The 18101-nt window shown below is 51.2% G+C and overlaps 2 protein-coding genes across 4 annotated transcripts; both read left to right on the top strand.

Annotated features, from left to right (window-relative positions):
- Positions 1-4: 4 nt before the first annotated feature.
- On the top strand, positions 5-13196 carry PALB2 (partner and localizer of BRCA2). 2 transcript variants are annotated; one of them, XM_090024378.1, is made up of 13 exons: positions 5-155; positions 778-837; positions 1035-1134; positions 3112-5046; positions 5963-6777; positions 7294-7383; positions 8650-8811; positions 9291-9376; positions 9718-9879; positions 10061-10177; positions 10604-10691; positions 11572-11720; positions 12616-13196. In XM_090024378.1, exons 1-13 carry the CDS (start codon positions 36-38, stop codon positions 12869-12871), a joined length of 4140 nt encoding a protein of 1379 aa, XP_089880504.1. In that variant the 5' UTR covers positions 5-35; the 3' UTR covers positions 12872-13196. The 2 variants fall into 2 exon arrangements, with proteins under 2 accessions (XP_089880504.1, XP_089880505.1); XM_090024379.1 differs by having other exon boundaries at positions 6-155; positions 7294-7377.
- Positions 13197-13648: 452 nt separating this feature from the next.
- NDUFAB1 (NADH:ubiquinone oxidoreductase subunit AB1) lies at positions 13649-17444 on the top strand. 2 transcript variants are annotated; one of them, XM_090024387.1, is made up of 5 exons: positions 13649-13806; positions 14675-14797; positions 15479-15566; positions 16711-16815; positions 17112-17279. In XM_090024387.1, exons 1-4 carry the CDS (start codon positions 13690-13692, stop codon positions 16800-16802), a joined length of 420 nt encoding a protein of 139 aa, XP_089880513.1. In that variant the 5' UTR covers positions 13649-13689; the 3' UTR covers positions 16803-16815; positions 17112-17279. The 2 variants fall into 2 exon arrangements, with proteins under 2 accessions (XP_089880513.1, XP_089880512.1); XM_090024386.1 differs by lacking the exon at positions 17112-17279 and adding an exon at positions 17286-17444 and having other exon boundaries at positions 13650-13806.
- Positions 17445-18101: the final 657 nt, after the last annotated feature.

The following is an 18101-nucleotide window of genomic DNA, read 5'->3' as shown; positions in this document are numbered from 1 at the left end:
GGGGACGTCACTTCCACCCACAACAGACTCGCCCAATGGCTGCTCGTGGCGCGGGCCAGCCAACCAGCGGGCGGGCTGCCTCAGCGGGCCGCTCGGCGCGAGCGACCATGGAGGCGGCGGGCCCCGCCGGGTTCAGCGGCCTCGAGAAGGAGCAGGTGCGGGGGGGCGGGCTGGGGGCTCCCCTCGCCGGCCGCAGCTGGCGGGCGGGGGCGATGTCGGTCGGTCGGCCGGCCGACCGGCCGGAGGTTTCTCTGAGCGCCCCTGAGGCTGCCGGGAGAGGCGGGAGCTGCGGCCCGTGCGGCCAAGGCACAGCTCTGGGGCCTCCTCGGCCCCTAAATCTTGGTTCCCGGCCCCGAAACCCTTGTCCCATCGCGCATCCCACGAGGATGTCGCGGAGCGTCACACCGCTTTTCGACCGCGGTCGCCTGCGTCTCGGTGCGGCTGGTTTGGGCAGAGATGCGAGCGCCCGCCTGCCCCTGCCCCTTGCCTTGCCCCGGGGCTGGCAGGCGCCATTCGCTGCAGGGCTGTAAGGACGGGAACTGGCGTTTACACGCCACTGCCGCATCCGTCGGTCTGCTGGTGTGACTGGCAAAACGCTGCTTGTAAACCATTCTGTCTCTGGTGGGGGAAACTGCTGAGAATGAGGCGTTGGTCTGTAGAACTGACGTTTCCTGCTTTTTGTGAATTCTCCAAAGTTAAAGTGCGGCACTGCGGTACATTGCCTAGGACGGTCAGCATCCTGTTAACACGTGCGGTCTGTTGTCTTTGTTTTTCTAGCTGAAGAAGAAATTAGCCTTGCTGAAACGAGAGTACAGCAAAACGCTGACCAGGCTGCAGGTAGGTTGATCCCATTGTCTCGTTCTACGACGACACTTGATGGGCCGCCACGCTCCCGAACGGTAGGTTTGGTGCCCGGTGAACGCGTGCAGCTGAGACTGGGGGAGGACACATTTCCAACTGCGCGGAAGCATTTCTCTTTTACCGGAAACAATGGCTCAGGAAATAAAGACATGCGCTCGGTCGTGTTCCCACAGCGCGCGCAGAGAGCTGAGACGGTTCAAACGCATGTGCAGGAGACGGTCGCGGAACAAAACAGGCTGCTCAGACAAGAGGAGACAGAGAAGGACTTCACAGGTACAGAGTTAAAAGGCAACTTAAGATGTGTTTTAACAGCTTGGTCTTGTAGAGACCTCCTGTTCCTCCTGAATCCTGGTGCTGTAGCTTTTCCCACTGGTCCACATTGCAGGCCGATCTGTCTGTGCCCCTTCACCCTCCCGTGCCGTGCGTGGCCCTGAGGACCCTGGCAGCTCTGCCAACTCTTCACTTCTGATCTGAGCTGTCCCTTGCTGTTTCATAGTTTCTAGGGTCGGAAAGGACCTGAGGAGATCATCTAGTCCGACCCCCTGCCATGGCAGGAAAGAGTACTGGGGTCAAATGACCCCAGCAAGATGTTCATCTAACCTCCTCTTAAACACCCCCAGGGTAGGAGCCTGCACCACTTCTCTTGGAAGCTGGTTCCAGACCCTAGCTGCCCTGACCGTGAAGTCGCGCCTCCTGATATCTAACCTAAACCTACCCTCTGCCAGCTTGTGACCGTTATTCCTGGTCACTCCTGGCAGTGCTTGGGGGAACAGTGACTCCCCCAATGCCTGCTGATTCCCCCTGACTAGTTTATAACAGGCCACTAGATCCCCCTCAGCCTTCTCTTGTGGAGGCTGAACAGGTTCAGGTCCCGCAGCCTGTCCTCATAGGGCCTGCCCTGCTGTCCCCTGATCATACGAGTGGCCTCCTCTGGACCCTCTCCATGCTGTCCACATCCCTCTTGAAGTGTGGCGCCCAGAACTGGACACAATACTCCAGCTGCGGCCTGACCGGTGCTGCATAGAGGGGGAGGATCACCTCTTTGGACCTGCTCAAGATGCATCTGTGGATGCATGCCAAGGTGCGGTTGGCCTTCCTGACCGTGTCCCCACACTGCCGGCCCATGTTCATCTTGGCATCAATGATGTTTATGTGCCGCCCTGTCTGCCCACTTCACACACAACACGTGGAGCTGCTAAATAGTGTCCAACATTATCCTGGCCTCATGCTATCCTATCCCATTCCGGATCTGCTTTGGTCAGGATAGTAGCACCCTGGTGTTCCTCTGTTGGGGCTTTCTCAAGTATAGACGGACAGTTATGCCAACGTTTGCAGGTCTAACGGTGACAAGGATGAAGCTATGAATCTCCATCCCTTTCAGAGGGAAGTGAGGACTCCAGAGCTGATTAATATACCGTATAGGCAGTCCTCGGACTTACGACACAGCTGGTTCCTGAAAACCGTGTCTTAAATTGAAACATCATAACTCGGAACCAATTTTCTCATAAGAAACAATATTATAAATGGGGAGTTGGTTCCTGAACCAAGGCCCAATGCCCTATTTTCACCAAAAATACCCCAAAATTTTGTACTCAATCAATTACAGATGAGTAATATAGCTACATTAATGAGTTATATTGTAAATAGCAGTCGTATTGATTTGGAAGGACTTCGAGGTGACTGTGCTGGATTTTTTGAAGGGCTCTTGGTTGGACTTTTTGAAGGGTTTTTGGCTGGAGTCTTCTCAGGAGTCATGGCTGCAGGTTTTTCTGGAGCATTGTCTGCTTTCTTAAAGAAGGTGTCCAAGGAAGTTTGGACAGATGTTCTCCAGGGAGATGGGCGACGCAGCAAACTTGTTCACTGGTGTGGTGTCGCATCAGATCAAGTGTTGTAAAGTCAAAACTGATGTCAGAAAGTCAAAACAGGGTGTCAATTTATGAACGTTGCAAGTGCGAAAGGTAACTTGAAATGTTGCAAGTCGAGGACTGCCTGTACTACCTAGCTTCTAGAGCATCATTTTCTTATTAAATATGTATGTATATTTTTGGTGTGCTGTTAGGAAACAGAACATAATGTTTTTGTGTGCCTGCTTTCTTTGCCTAAAATATAAAATGCTTACGGAATAATTTCTCCAGGAGTCCTTAATTTTCCACTTTTGCTAAAAAAGTTTTTGTTTTTTGTGTGTTGCCTTAAGTCACAAGGAGATTCTGCTCCCAGAATGCTATTCACAAGTTGCATTTTTTTCAACAGGATCTCTGAATAAGATGCCTCCCGATAAATATGAAACACGTTGGCTACAGACTAATAGTTGTTCTGACCTGCACACCAAGAAGAAACTGTCTGTATCATTTAAACTGGAACCTGAATGCTTCAATAATGAAATTAGCTTGCAGGAAAGTCCTTGGGAAGAAGGTACAAATGGTAGCCAACAAGATGTCCTTTCTGGCCCTGGTAGACCTAGTCCTGAGAGAGACCAAAACCAATTGCATAGGACTGAAATGAAACAGAGGGAGACGACTTTCGTGTCAGAAGAGAAGAAATCAGTTTGTGATGGGCTAGAAATTGTGGCTAGTGAGTTATTGGAAAATCGAACCGCTAGGACAGTGTCACCAGTATTTAAGAGAAGAAATATCTCAGACACAGAGAAGAGCCCTCTAAATTCCCCCAGGTCAACTGCTGTGAGGCACAAAGGAAACAGTTTAACTCCTCAAGATCCACTGTTAAAAGGAGACTTGCAGAAAATGCCCCCCAAAAATGGCTGTCTCGAAGCAGCCAGGCAACTTCTGTGTGCATCAATGGATGATGACAACACCCAGCAGATGATGTCTCTACGTGCAGAGGACCTCTGTAAACCAACAACCCAGTGTTCAGAGAATGACATGCTTGTTTCATGTGAAAACACTGACGATGCAGGAAAAGAACATGTACATATAGAAAACCAAATTGAAAATGAGAGTGCAGATGTGGATCAGGGAGAAGTCTGTAGAATTTTGCATTTAACTTCAGAAAATAAACCCTTGCTAGACAGCAGAAAGAGCCCTGCGATTGAGAGCAGAAGCCGTAAAGAAAGCAGCCAGGTTGACACTAAGAGCTTTCTCGCTATGGACTCTCTTCAGGGTAATGCTGTTCAAAAATCCTTGGAGAATCAAGAGGCTCATCCTGAGGCAGAGTCTTCTCTCCTTGAAAAAGCAGTGATTCCTGAAGCAGAAAGTGCGCTGAGTTCCTGTACAGTGGTGGAAGGACTCCTCTTCCCTGTGGAGTACTATGTTAGGACAACTCGGCGTATGTCTAACTGCCAGAGGAAGGTAGACCTGGAAGCTGTAATTCTCAGCCAGCTGGGCAGGGGCAGGGGCAGGGGCAGGGGCAGGAGCAGGAACGGTGTGAGAAGCAAATGTAAACAGATCAAAACAAATTCAGATCAGCCGCTTCCCCCTCAAGAGACAGCTGGAAGTGATGTGCAGTTGGGGGGTGCTCTGGTCCCAGCTGTAGGCAGAGAAGTTGATACTGTAAGTTCAGAAAGTTCCTCCCAGAAATCTCTCCCTCTCTCAGATGAGAGTGGTACGTCCACTGGGCCTACTTCTCAGGACAGCGTCATTGCCCCCAAACAAGGTAAGGGAAGGCTCCAAAGGAGAGGAAGGGGCAGAGATGGCCCTGCCTGCAAACCTGCAGGGAATGTGTCACTAGAACCTCCCAAGAGCTTGTGCCCCATGACACGAAAGGAAGTCCATTCTCGCTTGTCAAATGATTCTCAAAGTGAGAAGGAAAATTGCGAGGGGGATGCTGAGAAGCTGCAGACAGGCAAGGCGGGAGTGCCTGTCTCTGCAGTTGGCGGGACAGAAGAGGCAGAAATGGCTCACGTTATGTGGCCAACTGCAGCTGATCTTCCTCCTGGTGGAAGCAGAGCATTTGACACATGCCATAAGGTTTGCACAGAACATGTTCAGAGTCCCTGCCAAGGAAGTCATTTCCTAAACCATGGGGATGAAACTTTCACCAGCTTAATAGGGGGCCTAGAAGCCAAAGTCAACATGCATCAGGCTGCTGGACAAGTTGCAGAACAGGCTAGGACTCGGCGTGTGCAGAAAGACTGCAGTGCCCAGAAGCTTCCAGCAGATAAAGAATCTATACCTCCGCAGCAGCCCCCAGGCTCATCTCTGAAGCGGAAGGTGGGACGAGCATCAAAAGGTACGTGACTGAATCGTAGCTTAGAGAAATCAAAAACTCCTTGCAACCAGAACACCAGTGCTAGGCAGAGAGAGTGATCGTATGGGCCCAGTGCTCCTACTTCTGACCCCTTGGGTCTCGTTCCCACCCAGCCTTATTTTGTTGAGTCTTGAATTTAACCTTTGGGGCTTTTGGTGTCCCATTGTCTTGTTAACAGCACGGGTGATGTGATTCCAACATGTGTGCGTGTGGCAGATCCTTCCAGAGACGCGTGCTGCCTTGTTTTCCATATTTATATCCACAAAAAGGAAGGCAAGATGTTCCTCCTTTCCAGGACCTTTTATGTCCTTGAGCTGCTTCTGCTGTGCATGGCCTCAGCTGTCCACTGTTGTGAAACAGATCAGGAACTATGAGGAAAACACGCAGGCCTGTGTTGTAAAAATCTGTGGTGAGGTCTGCATGAGTCCACATGATGCATGCATGCGGGTGAGGGACGTGCACAGATGTCTGTCCTGTTTTTTTGGATACCAGTTGCTGGAGTATCTAGGCATCAGCAATGCTTGTGTGCTAACAAGAGTGCTTGGTGCAGATAAAGATTAGCACATTCCCCCCCTCTAAGGAATTACAGAATACAAGTTTCCAAAAGTGCTCTAGAAACAGCAGTTGTTGGGAGGGGAAGCATTTTTAACCGAACAAGTCAGCTGGGCATGTAGTCAAGTCTCACAGCCTCTGTGGTATCAAGCTGCAGCCTGAAAGCAGAGTGACTTGAACTGCCTGGGAAGTGCGTTACGTGCCCAAAAACATGCTGCTTCCAATGATCTTCACTGCTGCTCTAACATGAATTGGGGCATTATTTTCCTATAATAAGTGAGAGGATAGGGTGGAGCTTTTGCAGGAGGTGATGCTCTCTTCCTGCTGTCTCTTATCCTGTTCCCAGGTAAGAGAAGGAACAGTCAGCAGCGGGATTTAGAGGGTCCGGCTCCTCTTGGCCATCTTGTGGAGCCTGGTGTCCTGGAGCCCCCCTTTCACTTTTGGAACAAGATGCTCAGTCCCAAGTGGCTGCCCTCGGTGCTGGAAATCAGAGACTTCCACTTACCAGATGAGGAGTTTGGACTCCTCAAAGATGCAAAACTACAGTCCTCTGCAGGAGACTTGGAGCCCTTTGTTCCTGTACCATCTGGAGGCGATGAGGCTTCAGGGGGGACACAGCTTCAGCAAATGAATGCAGAAGGCCAAAGTCTCGAACACACTTTGATTTCTCCTCCAAAAACTGTATCACCCAAGCTGCCTCACTGTGAAGGCCAGCTGCCCCAGCAGGGGCTTTCTTTAAGTGAGGTGCTGCTCATCCCCCTAAGTGCTGTTTCAGCTGGTGCACCCAGTCAGCTCGAGTCGCAGGTTCCCATGCCTGCGTTCCCTTCCCTGGGTGCAACCCCTGCTCTCCTCTCGCTGGGACACAGTGGGGCTTTACCCGACTCATTTTCTGCACCATCTGTGCAAATGAAAACTGACACTGCCGAAGAGCCAGGGGGTCATGCTTTGGAGGGCACCGAGTGCAGTGACTCCAGAATTCTGCATTCTGGTGGTTGTGGAACAGGATCTGCTGGAAGAGATGAAGCACAGAGTGGCAAGGCAGAGAGCTTTTTGGAAAACAAAGGAGACCCTGAGTGCAGGCCTGATGAAGATGTCCTTCTTGAGGAGCATCAGCTGTCAGGGAGCGTGTGCAAGGAATGCTGCAGCGCTGCTGCTGAACAGGTGAAAGCACTGTCTTCCTGCTAAGAGGTGGGGCAGGGAATGCTGGGTCAGGTATGGAAGGTAAATCTGAAATATGTGAGTGCACAGAAGATTTTTTTACAGCTGATCTACCTTAGGGAAGGCTTCCAGCTGGGAACTGGTAAGGATGGCAATAGCGATCAAAAGAATTGAGATACAAGATGGGTATAGGCAAAGGCTGAGCAGAGAAAAATGAAGTCCCTGTGTCTTGAGTGGTGATCTACAGAATGCGTCTATTCTGCATGGGTGCTACAGCGACAGGCATACCAGGAGACGGGGTGGTCATAAAAGATTTGGAGGTTTGGTTTGAGATGAGTCAGTTGGAGAAGCAGCACAGATGTTCTCTAGGGGCTCTCTTGTTTTCCACAATATGCCAAGGAATGCTTTTAAAGCTGCTGTCCAGCAGACAGATGCAGAACAGATTCCTACTTCTCCATGTGCTGAGCATTATTTCAAGTTGTTGTTTTTATAGGAATTACTTATTTTCTGTTTGTACAGAACAAAATGATGCTGGATCACATGGCTATGGCATGCAGCGGCAGCCTGAGAGAAGGAAGCTTGCGGCTGGTCTCAAAGTTAAAGGTGGAGGTATTTTACTCAGTCGCTTCTACAGATAGCTGCGTCTTAATAAAAAGTTATGTATTTACAGAGGCCCTAAGTCGCATGCATCTGAAGTCTAAATACAAGTATAATAAAATGAATGCAAACACTGTGAAACAAAAAAGGCCTGTTGGAAAAAATTGAACTCTGCCCCTTAATCAGTCTGTTCCTTCTTTGCGTCTCATAAAAAAGCAGCTAACAGCTTTGGCCAGAATCCAACACATCCCCTCCTAATAAAAAAAAAATCAGATAGACACACATCTAAACACATGTGACTGCAATAACAATGAGCCTGGTCCTTGTTACCCTGTCAGCCAAAATGGCCTCCTGTTTTAATACTGCCTTCCCCTGTGTTGTGGATAGTGACTGCCTGCAGTACTTCATTGTCATCCTGTCCCCATCTCTGACATGGGTCAGAGGTAAGGGCTAGGGAGCTGTGAATTACGCACGTGGACATTTGCACCTGCTTGGAGTTGAGCCTGAGTTGGATGCATTTGTGTGCCACAACCGAGGAAGACGACAGTTGAGGTGGTTGGTACAGCTGATCCATCTGCTCTCCCTCCACAGCAGTGTCTCCTTGTAGTCTTCCTCATCTTTTGTCTTGCAGAAGATAGAGAACAGTTTGTGGGCAGGGAGCAATGGCTGTGGGAAAGGCCACTGAACTCCAAACAAACTTGCAGGGGTGGGGCCACCTCGAGTTCTGGATCAAGTTGCAGGGTTTTATCCAAGAAACAAACTCTGGGTTTGCACAGCCAGCCAAAAACAAGAGTCAGACCTGAAAGTTTCTTTACAGGGAAGGAAAGAATTGCCATTGTCTTGTATAACATCAAACTCCTACCCAGAGCCCAAGCCCTCAGGGTTATCTGTGACTGCCCTCTCCTGCTTGCAAAAGTGAGGGGAGTAGCAGTGCTTGACACACAGGGGCCAGGCCAGATTTATCATGCAGCTCTGCCACGCTACCTCCGAGCTGGTGTTGATTGTGTTCCAGCTTGTGGTCCCACTTCATGTACAGTGGCAGGGGATGTGATGTGGCTGGGTAGATGCCCTCTATTCCCAGGATGAAGCCCACCATATTCATTTTCCTTGTTGCCTTTAATAGCAGTTGAAGCCAGGGCATAGAGGTAATGCTCTGGAGCACCAACTCCCAGCTCCAACCCCTCATTGCAGGACAGCCCTTACTGGGGTGGGAGGGTGGATCTGCAGGGTGAGTAGCTGTGGCTGCTGGAATAACTTCAGCACTTTTGTTTTGGATAGGATCCCTCTGGCTCTTGTGCCGTGGACGTGAGCACAGTATGGTGGGAAGAGACTGGCTGCCTAGAACTGTGCATTGTGACTGCTTGCGAGACCTCCGTTTCGTTGTGGAAACCTCTGTCTTCTGACCAGTGGAGAAATACGTGCACCTGGCACCTCACAGAGGTACAAGACGGAGACTTTATTTCTGCGGTTTGGGGCAATTGTCTGATCATGTTGGACTACTTCCCAAGAAGCAAATAAGTGCAGACTCGGAGAGATTCCTTAGGTGGCATACATTGGTGTAGCTCCATCAAAGCCAACTAAGGAAAAAAATTTGCACCAGTTAAAGAAATAGCCTGATTTTTGGGGGGGACAGGTAATTCAATTCCATATGAAATGTTAGTTTCTTGTAGTTGTGCAGATGTTGAGTGTTAATTGCCCGGCAGCCTGACTTCTTGCATCAAGAGCCTGCTCTTCCTTCAACTTACTTGTTTTGTTTGATGTCTTTTAGGGGAAGAACTGATGGTGGTAGATTTTCTGCTTCATTTAACTGTTCTTTAAGGGGTTGAAAAAATGTAGTCCAATTGTCTTTAGATAATATAGAAAATCTAACTAAAAATTATACTGTGGTTGAAATTAATTACCTGTCTTTGCCTTCATAGATTCCAGTCATACAACTTGTTCCTTTGCCAGATGTCCATAATCTGGTATGTGCAGCCTTGGGGGACTTGGAGATTGGAGAACTAAGGTGAGTCATCCTGGGCATGTGGCTTTTATTCTGTACTGAACACTTCTAACCTCCCAATTTCTCCAGTTTGACATCAAAGAACACTCTGCTAATTGACTCTTTTGCACAGAGGCTGAAGTTATCTCTTGCTAATCTGTCAGTTCCAAGTACTATTTTAAAAAACACTCTTAACAATGGGAAATGCTTAGCAGAAGCAGAAACTTAATTACCCTACAAGGATTCTTTTACTCCTTATTTCCTCTGATAAAAGCATAATCATTTCTGGATGATACTGAAAGCCATGTTTGGGTTCTGTTTCCTTTCTCCTTCACTATGCAGCCTTCTGTTCTGATTTGGTTTAGGGTCTTGCTTTGTTCTTCTGAAGACGGCTCCCTAAAGCAATCAGTAGTAAAAACTGGAAACATAAAAGCTGTTCTTGGGCTAAAAGACAGGAGGCTGGTCAGCAGCAGCAGGACCTTTCAAGAGCAGCAAGTGGAGATAATCTCCTTCTTGGAGACAGGAAGGTAAGAAGGCTGGCAGTTTGTTCTCAGCGGCAGTGATGACTTCAGAGGCTGCATGCGGGGAGTTTGCTGTTCTTTCTGGGGTGTTGCAGCATGTGAACCATTTCCTTGTTCTCTTGCATAGTAAGTAATGTGACAGCCTGTTTTCCACAACATCTTCTGTTTATCCACACGTGTTGTCCAGAAATAACAACAGGAAGACTTTGATGGCCCCAAAAGAGACGGTTCTGGCTTTTGCTGAGGTAGAAGGTATTAGAGATGCTTTGATTGGCACTACAACAGCGAACAGTGTTGTTGTTTGGTAAGTACTTGCTTCTGTCACCAGGACTTTAGAGTGGGAATGTTGCTAGTGAGGTGATCTATTGTGGCGGCAAGGGGCACCTAGTCCTTAGCTATGGGATCTAGTCACATGGGCATAGAGCAGAGTTTGCTTCTGATCTGTTGAAACGTTAATTGCAGTGAGGCCTGGAGCCCAGGGCAGAATTTCTGCTTTGTTTCTATAAATCCAGATGAAAACACAGCAAATGAGCAGTAGGATGACGACAGCACAGCTTCCATCCTCAGCCTTTGTCCACAATTTTTTTAGCACAGTCTCTCTCTGGAGCAAGGACCATGCCTTCCCCTCTCTATTTGGACAGCATTTCACACACCGGCACTGCAGCTGTCAAAAGAATACAGACAATTTGCATAACATAAAACAGTCCAATTATGTTTCTTTGGTCTGCAGGAACTTGAAAACTGGTCAGCTCCTGAAAAAGATGCACGTTGGTTATTCCTATCCAGCTTCAGTCTGCCATCGGGCCTATTCTGACTCCGTACGTATGTAAAAGAAAATCCTGCTGCACATATGCGGAGTTAGACTCCCATTCATGCCTCGAGAGAGAAACTTATGATCACCCAAACTAATCAGCACTATTTTACCAGAAGCAGCCCCAGGCTGCATCCTCTGCTAACCTAAACCTCATCTTCGGTACTTTCACAAGACGATTACAGAGTGGAGCATAGAAGCATGATATTCTCGTTCAGTTGCATCTGTACTGTGATGTGAGACCCTTCACCCATGTGTGTTCTTTGGATTCTTGAGCGCTTAACTTCAGCCTGTGTAAAAGTAGTGTTCACGCATGTTTGAGGCTAATAGTGGTGGCTTGAGACAGACTCAACAGGGGCTACTTCAAGATCTCTCTTCCAGGGCACAGAATCTGATTCCTGGTTTGCTGTGGCTTGAGCAGGAGCTCCCAGTCACCTCCATGTAGTCATTATTTTTGTTACATGTAAATACCTAATAGGCTAAGACCCAGCAAGCTCATTTCAGATGTAATCCATGTGTATATTCTTCCCCTGGGATAAATGGAAGCTAACTTGGAGCTTATTCTTCTTTCACTGAGGCCCAGGGTGCCGTGGATGGGCTTTGCTTAAGAGTAGGCATGCGGACAATCACTGCGGAGCCGCTGACAGGCTGCAGAGTCCCTGCTTCTTTGGACGCTTGTTCCAGTGCTGCAGTCTCACTACGCCACAGAAGTCCTACCCAGTTGGTCTCCTGTCAGCTCCTCTGTTTTAATTTAATTTGAAAAATATCTAGAGGGGCAAGTGGTCACAGCACATAGTTGCCACAGGTGCCTGGTTACAGGAGAAGGTGTTACAATTTTTCTTCTTCTATCATTCCCTCTAATGGGGTATTTTTCCTTTGTAAACCAGGGCCTCCTGTTTGTTGTTTTAAGTCACCCTCATGCCAAAGAGAGCAAGTCGTGCGGAAACCCTGCATTCCGGGTGATCGCATTCAATCCCAAGACGGCCAGGAGCGCTGGTGTCATGTTTCTCTCTCTCCCCCCTGGACACACTGGCAGGCAAGTACCTCAGGAATCATGCAAAGGAGCTGCACTTACTCCCTTTTTTTCTTCCTGGAAGTAGAGAGCTAGCATTGATCTAGGATAAAAGCTGTCTGTGGCCCAGCTGACAGAGTGGGCAATCTGCAAGGGCCCACCTGCCACTGTCTGACACTAATGAGGTTGCCATAAATCACGGACAGCCTCTGTATGTCCAGCAGAACGCAGGGAGGGTGTTGCCCGCTTCCTGCCTGCTTCCTGCACAAGTCTGTGAGCTAACCTCTGAGCTCCCTGTGTCCTGCTGCGTCAGGGACTTCTTTGTGAGCGAGCCCTGTTTGTGACCAGGGAATGGCTTTTAGTCACAAAAATGTTTGTGGGATGAGAGGTCAGGTCACTGGATTCAGAAGTTAGTCCCACAGGCAAAGCCCCCGCAAAAGCACAGGCAAATTGACACTGGAAGGGCTTTAAAAACATTTTGGGAACTTCTTTCGAGGGATGAGCACGTTTCAGTAGGTTGCAGCTGGTAGACAGATGACCTGCTGTATTCACTGTGGAGACTGAGGCAGTTGTGCTCAAATCATGCAACCTTCCTTACGTGCATAATAAGTGCTTTGCAGCTTGAGACGACATCGTAATGCTAAGCAGCTTCTGCATTTCTAGGCGAGTGACACCACGGGGCTGTCTCCTACCTCTCTCGCCCGCATGCAGTGAAGAACGCAATCCGCATGACACTGCCACTTCCTACAGCTGGCTTAAATTCTTCATTGCTTTTGTTACCCACAAGATGCTTTTTCATGTGGAAGCTTTGCGTTTGTTTTACACACAGTGAATGTGGAATAATAGCATGGTATCTCACACTGTGGCACTTCATGTGAACAGCGCTGCAGAGTCCTCACTGTTCTGTGCATGGTTCTAGGTACCTGGAGGGCGAAGTGAAGGATGCCTCCGCAGCAGCTGTCCTAACATCTGGAACCATTGCAGTGTGGGACTTGCTTCTAGGGGACTGCACTACCTTGCGTCCACCGGAGTCTGGCAGGCCTTGGACGTTGGTGAGGTGGTCAGCCATGGACTCCTACCTGCTGGCTGGACAGAATAATGGCAGCGTGTGTGTCTACAGCTATTCACCAGCCACAGCAGGGGGGCAAAAAGAGGGTAGGACAGGGGCTTCTTAAAGCTAAGAGGGGGGGTTTCCACTGAGCAAATATGCACTGAGTGAACTGAGCGGATAGGGTTTCCTCATTGGATCCTCAGCATCCTCTGTTTGCTTCTCCCCAAACGATTTGTTTCAATGTGAGTCATTTGGGGGGGTGATCTGCTAGCTGTCTTCTGTTTTGTCTTGTTTTCCTTGTTTGGTATCTTCTGGAAGCTGCCGGTATATGGTTAACCGTGGTGGGCCAGGTCTGCCTGCTTGTGTGCCGAGTGTGACCACATCGCTGTTAAAAGCATTTTCAGGGGGTGACCTAAATGTAGTAACCCATTAAACTTTATTTTTTTAAAGTTTGGTCTTGTAGCTTGGTGCAGTGATTTCCTAGTTTCCTGACTGGTAAATGGTACTTGCCCGGTGACCGTGCACGTGAACACAGGGGGACGGGCCGGGCCCTGCAGGAGGGAGCGCTGGGATCCTCTTCAGTCCGAGCCTGCCGGCCCTACCGCGGCAAGCCACCGCCAGCCACCAGCGGGGACCGTCTTTCACGCCTAGGGCACTGCTTCAGGCAGGCGCGACGTGGCCGTGTCGCGAGTCTGGGCCGCCCCGCTGTTCTCCGGGGCGAGAGCGGGGGGCTGCCCCAGCGGGGGTCTCCTGCCTACGGTCAAACCCGCGTAGCAAGGAGCAACGTGGGGCAGCACGCGCCGCCCGGGCCGGCCGCTCCCCAGAGCGCGTGCGCCGCTTTCCCGCGGAGCCGCCCGGCCGCCAGGGGGCGCTGCCGCGCCGCGCGGGGCCCGCCGGGATATGTGGGCGGGGCGCGCGGCGCACGCTGGGCAACGGAGCAACATGGCGGCGCGTGTCCTCTCCGCCGGCCTCCGCCGCCTCCTGCCGCGCCTGCCCGCCCGCCCCGGCCCCCGCGCCCCCCCCGCCGCGCCGCGCCACGCGCCGCTCCCGCTCCCGCAGGTGAGGCCGCGGGTGGGCCCGCGTTGCCCGGGTCACGGGCCTCCCCGGGCCGCGGTCGCCGGGGTCACGGGGATTCCCGGGGTCGTGCCTTCCCGTGACGTGGCCAGTGGCCCCCCGCCCCCCGGCTGCGGGGCCGCAGGAAGGGTGCCGGCGCTGCCAGGCCCGGCTGGCCGGGGCCTGCCGCGGGTTTCCTCCCCGCCCCTCCCTCTGTCGTTCTCCAGCAGCGAGGTCGGGGCAGGGCCGCCGCCGCCCCTCTCCGTGCCTGCGGCCGGGCGGCGCGGGTGTAAGGCTCCGGATCCCTGTAGACGACCTCTGGGCTGGGTTTGTCGCGTCAGCCGGGACTGTGCGCCCTGCCGTGCTGACCCGCGTGGCGCCCGCCCGCCCGCCCGGGCAGTGGTCTCGCGGCACCGCGGGGTCCCTGCCCTGGCACTCGCCCGAGGCGTTTGCGGCGTGCGGGAGGACGAGCGGAGGGTTCCTCCCGCCCGCGCGCGGCGTGCGCCCAGCGCTCGGTGGGCCGGAGCTCGCTGCGGCGCTTCTCGGTGCTGCGGGGAGAGGACCACGGTGCCGCGCTTCTCCGGCCCCACCGCAAGGGGAGCAGCGCGTCTCCCTCTGGGGCCTCTTGGAAGAAGTAGCTTCTTCCCACTTCCTTTGCTGCCTCTGCATCTCGTGATGGTTTGGGGTTTTTTGAGCCTTTATCACAGGGAATTTCCTGTTGACAACACACAACAGCCCCGCAGGGTAAAACACAGTGGTTTCGAGGCGGGTCGAAGTACCCAGCACGCGCAGACCCTTTCCATGGTCGCACACGTTCTGTTCCTAACTGGACCGTCCAGCGGTTTCACACGAGTCTCTTGTGCTGTCTTTGCAGATCTGTGGGCCATCGTTACAGCTGTGCCGTCGGTATTCAGAGTTGCCACCTCTTACCCTGGAGGGTATAAAAGAGCGTGTTTTATACATCTTGAAGCTGTATGATAAGATAGATCCAGAAAAGGTAAGCTCTAGGCACTGTTATCAGGCAGGTGGCCCTGTGGTCAGCAGGCCTAGTAAAGAAGTCATGTTTTTCGTAGGCTGCTGTCGGGGGAGGCAGGGAGAGGGGAAGGGGAGGCCTCGCGCTCTGCTCCGAGCGCCCTGCAGATCACAGCGTGTTGCTCCACAGCGTGGGGGCGGGGTAGGGAGGCAACACAGCCAGGCTCAAATCGCTGTCGCAGACGAGTAGTGACAAGGTCAAGGAAGCCGGCCTTCTGGATTTAATAAACCGAGTCAGCATCTATGAGCTGTCAGGAAACAGGAAACTTGTGTTTCTTCTGAGCAGCTCGAGGTAATGAAAACGTTTTCTTCCCTTCATCTTGAAAGATCCCAGCAAACCGTCAATTGTCAGATGCCCTTTCCATCTGTTCACGTTTTTAACAATAGTTGTTTTTACATCCTGGAAGTTGAGGTAGTTTAGATAATGTGTAGTGCCAGATCTGAGGGTTTAGAAGGAAGCCGCTATCATCTGCTCTCTTGAAAAAGGCCTTTTCCAATCCTCCTGGGAGACATGCTGTAGGATATGTGTTTCTCCTTCTTGAGCTTAAATGTGAAATTGGGATCATCTGCTGTTTTAACTTTCATTTCCTTGGTATCAGTACAGTTAATTTGACTAGTCTGTCCTTGGGCTTGTCTCTTCTTGCAGCTAACAGCTGATTCCCACTTCATGAAAGACTTGGGCTTGGACAGTTTGGACCAAGTGGAGATAATCATGGCCATGGAAGATGAGTTTGGTAAGTTGTGTGTGCAGCCTGAGCTCTCTTCTTGTTGATGCAGGGCTTTCTTTCTGGAGTCCTAGAACCAGAAGGGACCGGTACAATCGAGTCCGGTCCCCTGCCGTGGGCAGGAAGTATTGGGCTCACATAAGCTCGGCATGGTCCCTGTCTCGAACACCGCCAAGGAGGGCGACTGCACCACCCCTGCTGGGAGTGCGCTTCACGTTCTGGTGACCCTTACGGAGAAAAAGTTTTCCTTGTGTCCAACCTAAATTTACCCTCTATTAGTTTATGCCCCTGGTCCTCATCCTCCCTTGAGGTGCCCTCCTGCACAGTTGCTCTCCTAGTTCTCGATGCTCCCCACCTTCTAGGTACTTATTTATTTGACCTCAAAGTCGACTCCTACAAACAAAACCTTAGTTCTTCTGTTTCTGTAAGATTGCGTGATTGTTAATGTCGATTTAATTAAATCCCAAGCTGATTAGCTCTGGCATTCATTGACTATAAATTCCAAACATTTACAATAGCAAAAAAGAGAGAATATGTGGGTTTTTGCGACAGCTTTAATTGAAGACATACTGAGCAGAAGTATGTAGTTTAACTGCAACTGCTTCCATCTGGAGGGGAGTTCGCTTGCAGCCGGAAGGACTGGATGTAGGAGAGCAGGAGCTCTCTAGAGCCCGTTCTGGTGGCTGGCCTCAAGCCCTGAGCGTCCTGCACATGGTAAATGCTGATAGCACTTCTATAAGTGCTCTTGCCTAGAGCAGCACTTGCTAGAGCAAGTCAAAGCACCAGCACTTCAGGTGCTTGTTTGTCTAGTTACCCAGAACCCCTTGTCCTGTCCCAGTGGTTGCACACCAGGCTGGGTGGGAACGTGGGGAGTGCACTAGACGCTTTGGTTTTGCTCGATGAGGCACAAACTCTCGGTGCAGCTCTACAGCCAGCCCCAACTGCGCCAGGTTTTCCTCATGCTTCTCGCATAATTTGCTGCTCCTGGATCAAGATGTTGCAGCCTAGTAGCGAGGTGTCCAATACAGCTTTATGCTACAGAGCACCTACCCCTGCATTTGAGCCAAGTCATGGGCACCAGCATTTGTTTGATAGCTGCCTCCCACCTTGCTTCTGTTCCTGCTTTAGATCGAGTGTGTGCGTTCCCTTCCAGGGTTTGAAATTCCTGATGCAGAAGCAGAAAAGCTAATGTGTCCACAAGAGATTGTAGACTACATTGCGGATCAGAAGGACGTATATGAATGAAGACATCTCTCTGGTAGGTAGAAATGCTTATGCAGGTAGCAAGTAACAGCCAGGAGGCTGTAAATTGCTATAAGACATGCCTGCTTCCGTCGGGACCTAACCTTCAGTACGACGGTGTGACTCATGAGGCTGTGGAAAGCCTCAGGGGGGCAGGCCCAGGTGTTTGTGGCCGCGTGCAGCCTGGTTTGGGGGAACTGAGCTGGTTGACTTGGTCCCACCTGGAACAAATACCAGCATCACTGGGAGCTTTGAGTGTCCCAGCAGAAGTGCGAGGGCTGCGTAGGCCACAATGTCCCCCTGTCCCGGCAGGTCAGCACGAGGGAGTCGCATGCCTGATGGACAGAGCGCGGTGCAGCCATGGGTCCTGCCTCTGACTCCCTGCTCCCGTAGACCTGTGAGAGGCCAGTCATTTCTGTTGCACGTTTTGTCTTGCCCAAGTCACCTGAGTGCTGAAATGCAACCTGCGGATTTCTTTTTTAACAGGAAGCCTCTTTTGCCACGAGGACTGGGATGCTGCCAGCAGGTGTACGAATGTAAGCGCACATTTCGGTACCGTGGCTGCTTTCATCAGAATAGTTCTGTTGGACGTTGTATTTAAAGCTGTCGATGTGTTGGCCTTTCAAAAATAAATATGTAAGACCACTGCTGTGTCGATGGTTCTGTCCTAGGATCTCTTTGTCCCACCGGTCCCATATAATTATTTTCAGTCCCCAGCGCTACCCTTAGTTTTCAGTCATTCAGATATGTTAAGTGGGTGCCTGCAGGAAGAAGTTCTGGCTCTTCCTAGTAGGTGAGTGTTAGGTCGGCCCATAGTTACTCTCATCCCTCAGCGTCTGGGGTCGGGATTGCTCTGTGCCCATCGTGCTGGGATAGGTTTTAGCTCGCAGCTTCGTGTTCTGGCACGGTTGTAGTTCCTGTGCCTTTGACTGCAGGTGCTTTAATGTTGCAGTTTGGGATTGATGTCCAAATCCCATCCGGATGGTGACTCCTTTGCCTTTAGTCCCTGCTAAAACATCCAGCAAGCATATGTGGGAATGGAGTTCCCCGCTGCTGTCGCTGAGGGCTAATGGGCCAAAAGCCAAAAGGCTCAGAAGTTGCTGGAGTAATAACTCCTGTAGTGAGGATGCGTTGTGGGGAACATGGCTGTAGCAACTCTGAGAACTGGCACCCACCGTCCCAGTCTGGGGGGCCTTGCTGGGCCGGCCCGGCGTCCCCTCCGCCCTGCTCCCAGGTTGCTTCTGTGCAGAAACCCCAGACGCTGCAAACCCGCCTGTCCTGTGCTGCCGGAGCCCTAAGGCA

The sequence above is a fragment of the Crocodylus siamensis genome, chromosome 12 (assembly GCF_052110815.1).
Source record: "Crocodylus siamensis isolate JL-2025a chromosome 12, ASM5211081v1, whole genome shotgun sequence".
Classification (NCBI taxonomy): Eukaryota; Metazoa; Chordata; order Crocodylia; family Crocodylidae; genus Crocodylus; species Crocodylus siamensis.
Note: the sequence above shows the minus strand (reverse complement) of the source record. Positions and strands in the feature narration are given on the sequence as shown.